Below are 11,288 nucleotides of genomic sequence, written 5' to 3'. Positions count from 1 at the left end.
CTTTAAGAAATGACACTGAGGTTATAACCAGTATCAAACGAGAGAAGCACAAAGGTTGTGTGTTGAAATCTCTATGTCTGTAATTGAACTTCAGCATGAAATTTACATACCATAAAATTTGGATTTGGCCAGAATGCTTCCACTAATGCAGAATCCATCTTTCTTATTGCTGATGTAGAAGGCTGAAACAGGAGGGTGATGAGAAACCTGAAAGTACAAAAGTGAACTGCTTATCAGATGAGCTTATCGGTTTCCATTGCAAACAGAGATTGTAGTCATGTTTACAATATATGCACAGCAAGACAAATGTCCTAGCAACACCGTTCATTACATTAAGATTCACTAGAAAGTGTCCAAATACTTGTTTTAATATCAGTATATTGTTTTAAAATGCCACTTGGATTGATTCTTTGTATTTAGAGATAGTTCACCCAAATATGAAAATTCTGTCATTAATTATAACTCGCCCTCACGTCATTCCAAACCCGTAAGACTTCCGTTCATCTTTGGAACACAAGTGAATATTCTTTAATGAAATCTGAGTGATTTCTGTCCCTCCATTGACAGTTCAGGCAACTACCATTTTGACGCTTCAAAAAGTTCATATAAAGATCATAAAACAAATCCATATGAATTGAGCAGTTTAGTCCAAATTTTCTGAAGAGACTCGATCGCTTTATATGATGAACAGGTAGGTGGAAGCTCAATAATGCTTGCTTGACGTGCGAGAACCAATGAGGTTCATTCTCGTGTTACGCAGCACGTTTGAGCTTTAGCAAGAACCAATGAGGTTCATTCTCGTGTTACGCAGCACGTTTGAGCTTCAGCAAGAACCAATGAGGTTCATTCTCGTGTTACGCAGCACGTTTGAGCTTCAGCAAGAACCAATGAGGTTCATTCTCGTGTTACGCAGCACGTTTGAGCTTCAGCAAGAACCAATGAGGTTCATTCTCATGTTACTCAGCACGTTTGAGCTTCAGCAAGAACCAATGGGGTTTGTTCTCACACGTTAAACAAGTACATTTGAGCTTCTGTTTATGTTCGCTGATCAATGTTATTATTATTAGTAAGCTTAAATTTTTTTTTATCATATAAAGCGATCGAGTCTCTTCAGAAAATTTTGACTAAACTGCTCAATTCATATGGATTAGTTTTACGATCTCTTTATGAACTTTTTGAAGCATCAAAGTGGTAGTTGCATAGACTGTCAATGGAGGAACAGAAAGCTCTCAGATTTCATTAAAAATCTCTTAATTTGTGTTCTGAAGATGAACTAAAGTCTTACGTGTTTGGAACAACATAAGGGTGAGACAACATAATTGATGACAATTTTGGGTGAACTAACCCTTTAATGCAATGTCAAATATTTTTTAAGTGTGACAGTCCAAACACTTTTAAAACCACATAATTCTAGAGTCTCACCTGCTCTGCTATGTAAAATGTACAGCTGTCTGTTTGTGGATGCAGCCAACAGCATCGAAACATTTCTCCTAGAATAGGGTTGTATGGTTTCTTCAGACCCTGAAAGACATACAAATGAACACCCGTAAGACTTACATTTTTATTTTTTAATTTTTTTTTATTTAGCAAGGGTGCATTAAATTGACCAAAATAGACAGTAGGGGCAATTATAATGTAACAAAGGTTTTCTATTCATAAAAAAAGTATAAAGGTTTCCACAAAAATATTAAGCAACATTTCAGCATTGATAATAATTCAAATGTTTCTTGAGCAGCAAATCATGTGACACTGGAGACTGGAGTAATGATGCTGAAAATTCAGCTTTACCATCACAGGAATAAATTACATATTAAAATATATTAAAATAGAACAGTTATTTTAAATTGTAATAATATTTCACAAAATGTAACAGTTTTTAGTTACTATATTTTTCATCAAATTAATGCAGCCTTAGCTAGCATAAGGCACTTATTTCAAAAACATATTTAAAATATTACCGACCCCAAACTTTTGAACGATATTATGGTGTTTTCATCCAGTTATTTTGACGAGATATGCCAAAATATGCATAAAACTCCATGTATGGAAGCCTGGTTACTGTGAACTGGTTTATGATTCTCAAATCTCAGTCCAAAAATTAGCACTTCACCCAACTTGCCTTTGGTTTCTTGTAGAAGCCTGACAGATACCAGCGCAAGACCTGCTTCATCCTGCAGTATGGGCTCTCTTCCGTCACAGCCCTAAAACAAAAATATATATGATGATTATCTCTTTTCCAACAAGCCCTGTGAAACTTAAAAATGCTAATTTTAGTCAAATGCGGCTGACTGCAGTAGTGATGATGCTAATGAGGTGCTTACTGGGACAGCAGGTCAGCATGGTAATAGTAATCTGACAGCTTGTCCAGAAATGAACGCGGCTCCAGGATAAACGTTGGCAAAACCACTTTAGACAGGTCCATCCCTGGCCTCAGCTGCTTCAGGAGAGTCCAAATTAAACCCTTATTCTCATCTGAGACTGTCTCGACCTGGGACGCCTCACCAGCCTGTGATGACAACAGAAAATATATACATTTACCTTGAATGCCATTTAAGTCGTTTTAGATAAAAGCTAAATGCAAAAATGTAAAATGTTAATGCAACTGTTAAAAAAAGATACCCATTGTCATCAGTAGTGGTCTTTGCTATATTTCAGCCGTTTCACACACCAGAAACACCGGAAATTAACGGGGGCTTAGGGCAAAAATGCCACCAAATTTGATAAAAAAGTAATGTCCCTGTATAAGTTCTTGATTTTAATATTTATAAGCAATAGGCTACCACACAAGGAAGAGTGCTGTTTTCCCGATTATAAGCACAACTGCAAACACAATATTGATTTTGTTACAACAGTTAAATAAACAAGAGGTTAAAGGGATGGTTTGAACTAATTTCAACCTAGGGTCATTTGCACCATGACCTTGAGCCAAACAACCCCCCAGAAGCTTTTTTTTCCCTTGGTCGAACATTATTAAAGGTCCCGTATTATGCCCCTTTTCACAAGATGTAAAATAAGTCTCTGATGTCCCCAGAGTGTGTATGTGAAGTTTCAGCTCAAAATACCCAACAGATCATTTTTTACAGCATGTTTAAATTGTCATTTTTTGGGGCTCTGAAAAACGCGCTGTTTTAGTGTGTGCCCTTTAAATGCAAATGAGCTGCTGCTGGACGACACAGGGGGCGGAGCTTCATGAGCTCGCACTCAGTCTCTTAGGACAATCTCATCTCACGGAATGATGATAATATCAGAAACTCTCAGTAACGGTGTTCATTTCGAGTCGGACAATAATGCCTACAGAGCCAGATTGCTGTATAGAGATGGAACAGGTATAGTTTAGTAGTTTAATTACCGTTATTATAACGTATTTGTCATCTGCTTGTATGTATCCATTATTTATTAATAGCCTAACTTACAAGTCTGCTGTCTGAATGATGATCAAACATACTGATGAGTTTAATAAAGTTTATTGTAAATCACACAAAAGATGAAGCGTCAGTTTTACTTCAGAAAATCACCGTAAGAGCTGAGTAAACACATTAAGTTATTAGAAGTGCGCAAGTACATAAACGAATTTCGGTAGAGTTGAGGGAGCAGTCCTGTGGGCAGAGGTTAGTCAAAAAACGGTTCTACTGACGTCATTAAAGAAGGAAGTAGAGGGATGTAGTCAACTTCTGTTAAATAAAATATCTCGCTTGGCATTGAGCTTTATAATTTTACAGATATTATTTATACTCTAACAACAACATTACACACTAACTAAAGTTTGAAACATGGGATCACGAAGAACGGGACCTTTAAAGTTATTAAAAGAGCTTATTTCGAGATATCAGCTGAATGGCTTAGTGCAGGTGCTAATGAATCCAAGGTTGTATCTCGTAAATTACCCCACAAATAATGCCCGGAATGGTACCACACTTCTACAGAAGTACAAATAGGTTCTGTACTCATAAAACGAGGCATTGGAAAGTTTGTAAGTACATCAGGAGTTTATTTAAATAGCACTTGCCTGATGGTTTATGCTACCACTAACCTGGACGTCGAGGTCCTTTCCGTGATTTGGGAAAAGCCCGTAAAAGTCCTGGCAGAAAGCGATGCATAGGGATGTAATGGTGCAAAGGACCCTAGGTTGAAATTAACCTTGAACCATCCCTTCAATACTAGGTGACCAATTAACCAATTAAAAAGGTATTCATACCTGTATGACATTACGCTGTAGCCACATTGGATTCAGTTGCAGGTGCCATCTTCTGGTTAGACGTGGGAATTTATTTGGCGCACGACTCTCACGGTGCATTATGGGTATTCTCTAGCTGTTGAGCGTACAACGGTTGTACGCTCATTATTGCGGTGCATTGTGGGATTGAATGAGTGCACGCAATAACGTCCACTATAGTTTCAGACACCACTACAAATGGTTGTTCCCTCAAATAATGCCATATTTAAAGGTATTTTTAAGCTGAAAATTGTACTTTTAAGGGCAAATTTTAATTGGTTAAAATACAGTTTCTATTTGTTTTAGCTAGTCTTCACTGACAGGAAAACACAATTTTCAAAAAACACAATCACTGCATAACCGAAACACAATTAAATTTGTGCTGGTTAGACAAAGCAGTTCATTCAGGCCAAACAGAGACTGTGATAAAGCCATATTAAGTTATCACCTCTCCCATCTCTTCATGGGCTTCTTCAACGAATGCTGTTGCCTGGAGGCACACATCATCTGATTGGTCCATATCACTTTCTTCAGTCAATCTGCCTCCATTCTCATTGGCTGCATTGTCTGAGTCTTCATGCGTCTCCCTCTCCGATTTGTCCGAGTTGGCGTCGTTCTCCATGTGGTTTTCCAACATGGGGTCATTCAACCTTTAAAAAACACAAACAAATGGCCATGTGAGATTTGTTCCGGGTGCAATTTGTACATTTTCATTTTATATTTATTTTTAAACATGCTTAATTATTTATTATTTCATACACTCTTTCATTTGTTCTTTTAATAATAATAGTTTATTCTGCTTCTGCCTTTGAAATTGATTTGTTATGTTCACGTTCAAAGCCTGTCGAGATCAGTTGCCAAAGCAACAAATCACATGACGATCATCTTCATGAGTAATTTGAAGGACAGGACCGTCACCATGGTCACAAGAGGTTCATTATATGAGCATACATTCAAAATTCCTGTTTTGTCCCATTTAATGCTTCAGGCAAAACATCTCTAAAGAGAAATATGAGGCAACTGACTAGTAAAAAGGTCTTACATTAGTAATCTGACCATTAGCAAAACGCATGACATAAAACAATCTCTTTGTGTCCACCACACACAGAGATAAGAGGAAAACCAGCATATGTCCTGCGTCGCTGGCTGTCAGCAGGCTAGCAAGCCAAACAAGAAATGTGTTCTTACCTTGCTAAGGATATTTTATTCCTGAAACTCCAAAGATTGGTAAATCAAAATGACCAAACACAGAAATTGCCTCAGTTTACAGTCAAAACACAGAGATTTCCCACTATAGTTCCGGATTCGACTGGTGTTTGCATAGGAAAGCTCCGCAGTAATGTGTTTTCCAAAGCTGTTTTTCCAGCCTAGCAGCTTCTCTGATGCGTGCACACGCTTGTACGAGTGTGTTTGTTTGTGCTGATGGTGGTGTTGAGTTTACATTCTCCTCATCTCTTCCTGCTCCTCTGCCTTTCACGTAAACCTTTAGGGCACAGTTGATTGGACGAGAGCTTCAAAGTGGCCAGAAAGAGGCAGGGTTTGGAATAAATGATTGCCAGCTCAAGCATGTCACTGGCAAACAACGTCTACTATTTCTCTTCCTCTCAGGTATGCAAACACTATATAATTTAAACACACTTTGAATCTTATTTGATTATTTTGTGGAGAATGTAAATGAATTATTAATGTTTGGTGATATCTCATGTCATGGTTATAAGCATGTGTTTCAGCTACTTATTTTGAATGATAGCATTATAGGATTTAAAATATTTGTATTTAAATTCAATGAATAAAGGTGTAAAAATAATATAACGAATAATAAAATTGTGTTTCGTGGAAAACAAATTTATAACACATACAATTTTTTAATTTGATCACATCATCATTAAAGATGTTCACAAAACCAGACAGATTTACCAACTGCATAGCAACACGCTAAAAACCAAATCAAAACCAGATCAGAAAACCAACACACTAAAAACATCTTGGGTTACGACTGTAACCCTTGTTCCCTAAGAAGGGACGACACTAGCTACGTTTACATGGACACCTTTTGGTCCAATCGGAAGGAAATCAATACGATCGATGAATCCGAACACGGTGTTTACATGAACGATAAATAAAGTAATCGGGTTGATGTGCCACAAGTTTGAAATCGGAATAGATTTTTTGACATGCGCACACTGCACAAATATACAGAGTTTCCTGCTGTTCACGCATAACTATTCTCCTCTATTGGTTCTTTATTTGTTTTAAACAGCAGACGTAATATTAATCCGTCTCTAGTCATGATTTGGAGACAATCAGCATGTTAACCGTTTTGCCGTGCTGCTTATATTGATCACGCAGTAAAAATGCCCCTCCCCCCCATCGTATGTGGATGAGAATCCAAAACAAGGACTGGTGGGACATTGTCCTGCTTCAATTCACAGACGCTGAGTGAAATGAGAATTTTAGGATGACGGGACACTTATTTATATGACACTTTATTCAACAGGAAGAACAGCTCGTTCCGCGCATCATACGTCATTAAGCTATTTAATGTCATTGCACATGCGCAGTCCTTTCAGTTTTGGTTTTCAATCCGATCAAGTGTTTACATGTTCTCCCGATCGGATTACAAAAGGAATAAACCACCCCCTTTCAATCCGATCAAAATTTCATTCGGAACGAGTTCAATTGGATCGCTTAAGGTGTTTACATGAAGGTTTTTTAGTCCGATTGAGCTGTCAATCCAATTATAAGTGTTCATGTAAACGCAGCTACTGTGTTAGCTTCTAATAGGTCGAAACAAGTCGTTCTCAGGCACTCAGGAGGTGTGGCACAGGGACGCAGTGTCTCGTCACCGTTGTACCGTTACCGTCATAACCCAAGATGTTCCGCGCTGCGTCGAAGACGACACTTTGGGGAGTGCCTGTCCTGGTGTGAAGCTTGTGTGGCACAACTCAGGACGTAAGGATAAGAAACCGCCGTGGAGGGCAGATCCAGGCTCTAATACTTATGAAAGTGTGTAGGAAAGCCCAGCCAGCAGCATTACAGACCTCTTGAAGGGAAACCCCCGATAGCAGGGCTTTGGAGGATGCCAGTTCTCTAGTCGAGTGGGCTCTTATAAGGAGAGGCGAAGGAAGATTGCATGCCTCATACGCTGAATAAATAGTCTCCACAATCCACCATCTAATGGTATGCTTAGAAGCAGGGGAACCCTTCTTAAGTGACCCAAAACAAACAAGTAGCTGGTCCAACTTCCTCCAGCACAAGGACCTACATACATAGGCCTCCAAGGTCCAGACAGGGCATATTAGATACAGCTTTTCCTGATCAGCCGACACATGTGGTGGAGAATGAAAAGCCTGCAAGATGACAGACCGTGCCACATTAGATGGCACCTTCGGCACGTAACCTTGCCTAGGGTGGATAATGGCCTTTACTCTTCCAGGAGCGAACTCGAAGCTAGAGGGAGCAACAGATAGCGCCTGCAGGTCCCCAACCCTCTTGAGGAACATAATAGGTAGCAGGAAGCCCACTTTGAAAGAGAGAAACTTTTCCGACACCTAATCAGTGGATTCGAAGGGTGCCAGAGATAACCCTTCAAGAACCACTGCCAGGTCCAAAACAGGAACCCTGGCGTAGACGACATGCCTCATCCTCCGAGCACCACGAAGGAAACAAACAATTAGTTGGTGCCTCCCCATAGGACCATCACTTAAAGGCGTGTGAAGGCAGCTATGGCCACCACACAGACCTTCAGTGTGGACGGGTAAAGCCCATCAGAGTAATTACTTTGGAGGAACTTCAGCACTGAAGCTACTGGGCAGTTAACTGGGTCAAGCTGACATTCTCTGCACCATAAAACAAAGATTTTCCACTTTAAGGCATATAGTTTCCTTGTGGAGGGAGCTCTAGAGTTTAAGATGGTCTCGGTTGAGAGACCAGCACTTACGAATTGGTCCCCCTCAGGGGCCAGACCCATAGCTTCCACAGATCCGGCCGAGGGGTGGTGTATTGAGCCCTCAGCTTCAGATAGAAGGACCCTCCTGATTGGAATCTGCCACGGAGGGCTTGCCAGAAGCAAACCCTGCCTCGACAGGATGTCTACCCCCACATTTCCGTCCCCGGGAATGAACATTGCACTGAGTGAGAGTAGTTTACCCTGGGACCATAGGAGAACCAGATGCGCCAGTCTGTACAGAGAGCGGGACCTCAGGCCCCTCTGCTGATTTATATAAGAGACCACCAATGTATTTTCTTTCAAACTAGAACATGATGGCCTCTGAGGTCCGGCAGGAAATGTCTCAGAGCCAGAAACACAGCCAACAACTTCAGGCAATTGATGTGCCATGAAAGATGATGGTCCCTCCATAGACCTCTGGTAAAGCGGCCCTCCATGACCGCTCCCCAGCCCCTGAAGGATGCGTCCGTAGTCATGGTTTTCCGCTGACATGGCACTCTCACTGTAGGGGTCTCATGTACAGCAGGCCAAAAGGTATTATGTTAGACGCTGCCACCAGAAGCCCCAGTACTCTCTGAAAGTGTTTGACAGTGATGGCTTGACCTAGCTTGATGTTGTTGACTGTAATCAAGATCATCTTAATTCGACCAGGAGACAACTGTGGCCACAACGTAACTGAGTCCCATACTACCCCCAGGAATGTAGTTCTCTGCTGAGTGAACTCTTCTTGACATTGAGTCTCAACCCCAAGCACTTTAGTTAACGAAGAACGGCATCTAGATGCCGAACCGCCATCTCCTCCAACTGAGCTAGGATGAGCCAGTCGTTGATATAACTGATTATTCGAATGCCCTGACGCCTCAATGGAGCTAGAGCAGCATCCATGCACTTTGTGAAGGTGCGAGGGGATAACGCTTGGCCGAAAGGAAAGAACCCGATATTGGTATGTTTTTTCCCCCAAAAGCGAACCTCAGGAACTTCCTGTGTTGAGGAAGGATGGATATATGGAAGTACATGTCCTTGAGATAGACAAACCAGTCCACGGATCTGATTTTATTCACAATGATAGGGATAGTTAACATCTTGAACCTGAATCTCCTCAGAGAACGATTCAATACCCTGAGATCTATAATGGGTCGCAACCCCCCATTCTTTTTGGGAACTATGAAGTGCCGGCTGTAGAACACAGCTTCCTTTTTGCGAGGAGGAACACACTCTATGGCCTCCTTTGCTAAAAGACCTCCTGTTCCATCACCCGACCTTGCTCGGGGTTGACAATAGTCAATAATCGCAAAATACTGGTAAAAAAGAAAAGCAATTCGTTTATTTTCCAAAATCGTTCAGCCCTACCCGCCGCCAAATATGCCTTGCCCACCAATACAGATGTTGTACGGCAGGGTTTGGTGAGCAGCGTCGGTGTCTTAAGGGATGATTCTTAATCTTAATATCTCTTCAACCCGTGGCATCATCCCATAGCCTTTCTCTTTCGAGCCCAAGATAGAGGAAAAAGTGTGAACAGTAGGGCTCCATAATCTGGATGAGAACGGCATCTTTCACAATCTCGACACCTCGGTGTGGAGATTGGAAAAGAAAGTTAGACTCTGACGTGAAGACAGTGAAGGTGCTCATCGAGTTTTTACTTTTGCAGTTCCTGCTTTTCTGTTGGCAGTTCCTGCTTTTCTGTTGGCCATTCGATATTTAGTTTGGCCGCTGCTCTAGTCACAACCTCCAGCAGTACTCAAAAGCAAGAATACAAAACGAATTCACACAAAACGCTTGCTATTGAAAGATGGTTCAGTACCCACTTTATTTGGACCAGCTTGCTCCTCAGAATCCCAACCTGTAAGCATAATTATTGATGTATATATTTTCTACCGGGTGTTCAAAATTTGTAGTTTTGTGTTTTATATTGTGTTTTCCAGCTAACAGCCTAACTCACGGTAATACTGTGCTATTAATGCAGATTGTCTGTCACTCATACTACTTTGTGTAAAGATAAAGGATGGATTTGTTTTACAAATGTTTATGTTAAATCAGTCATTCAAGTTAGTGCTGGGCTAACGTATGCACCATTATTGATAAAGTTCCCATTGGATATTGATATTCAATATTAGATATTGATGTACAATCGCTGAACTTTAGGAAGCCTCCTGAGCTGAAGTTCAGTTATGGTAAAGGGCATTTAGCTTCCGAAACATGAGCTGTATGCGGTAGACCAATCACAACAGACTGGGCCATCTGGCCAGTCAGAGCAGAGTAGGCTCACGGAAAGGAGGGATAAAGAGAGACTAATTCTTCAATTGAGTTGTTTGAGAATCACTAAAAAATGTGGTGATGTGCAATGTATATTATGAGATAATGAAAAGTTTTTTGACCTTAGATGCATGTAAACCTGTTGTAGGGGACCTCCAAAACAAAATTTCACGCACCTTTTCTTACTCTTTTACTGTATGTGTGTGTGTGTTTAAAACGTCATCTAACACATCTTCATAAGGCCACCAAGAGTGTATGATTTTTGCGTATGAGTGTTTTCAGTTGTTACAGCTTTTTTTTCCCGTAAATTTAGAACAGATTTTAAAATGATGAAGTAATGGGTAAAAAAAAAATGGGTCTAGCAGCAGTTCCTTCTCCTCTCCCAGGGAGATCTGTCCTCACCGGCGTTCAGTGAGGCTTTGTTTAGATCTGGTCCATAATGATGACGCTAGCCTCTGCATGTTTTTCTGGGCAGGTCTAAATCAACAGACGAAAGCCTGCTCGGAGATGCCCTCGAGGGACCTTCCAGGATTATTTGGACTGGGAATTCTCCCAATGCGGATCCCCCTACACCATCTGGGAGACTGAAGAGCAGTGTTAATTTCGTTAATGAAAACTATGACGAAAAATGTTCATTGACGACCTTTTTTTCCCTAAGACAAGACGATGAGAGACGACACCCACGTCATTAAACGATAACTGTGACTATATCAACACATGCAATATCATTGACGAAAAAAGACGAGACTGAAATGTGTTTACATTTCTTTTAAAAAACACTTGTTTTTGTTGAATAAAGGAGGAGACAACACATTACAGACTGTTTTTACGAGCTTTCATGATTATGGTTGCCAGATTTCAATAATTTAAACC

General features: G+C 40.6%; 1 protein-coding gene across 4 annotated transcripts in view; it reads right to left on the bottom strand.

Moving 5' to 3' along the window:
• The window catches only part of osbpl5 (oxysterol binding protein-like 5), a 61,899-nt gene that overhangs the window by 7,269 nt on the left and 43,342 nt on the right, over window positions 1–11,288 (bottom strand). For all 4 annotated transcript variants that reach the window (XM_081355581.1, XM_081355582.1, XM_081355583.1 and 1 more), the window contains exons 9-13: window positions 4,662–4,863; window positions 2,322–2,506; window positions 2,120–2,201; window positions 1,423–1,521; window positions 111–207 (exon numbers count right to left, since the gene is read on the bottom strand). In XM_081355581.1, coding sequence (XP_081211707.1) covers window positions 111–207; window positions 1,423–1,521; window positions 2,120–2,201; window positions 2,322–2,506; window positions 4,662–4,863 — 665 coding nt within the window. The remainder of the gene's footprint in view (window positions 1–110; window positions 208–1,422; window positions 1,522–2,119; window positions 2,202–2,321; window positions 2,507–4,661; window positions 4,864–11,288) is intronic.

The sequence above is a fragment of the Scardinius erythrophthalmus genome (assembly GCF_964197995.2).
Source record: "Scardinius erythrophthalmus genome assembly, chromosome: 24".
In the NCBI taxonomy this organism is placed as follows: Eukaryota; Metazoa; Chordata; class Actinopteri; order Cypriniformes; family Leuciscidae; genus Scardinius; species Scardinius erythrophthalmus.
The sequence above is the reverse complement of the archived record's forward strand: the minus strand, read 5'-3'. Positions and strand labels throughout refer to the sequence as shown.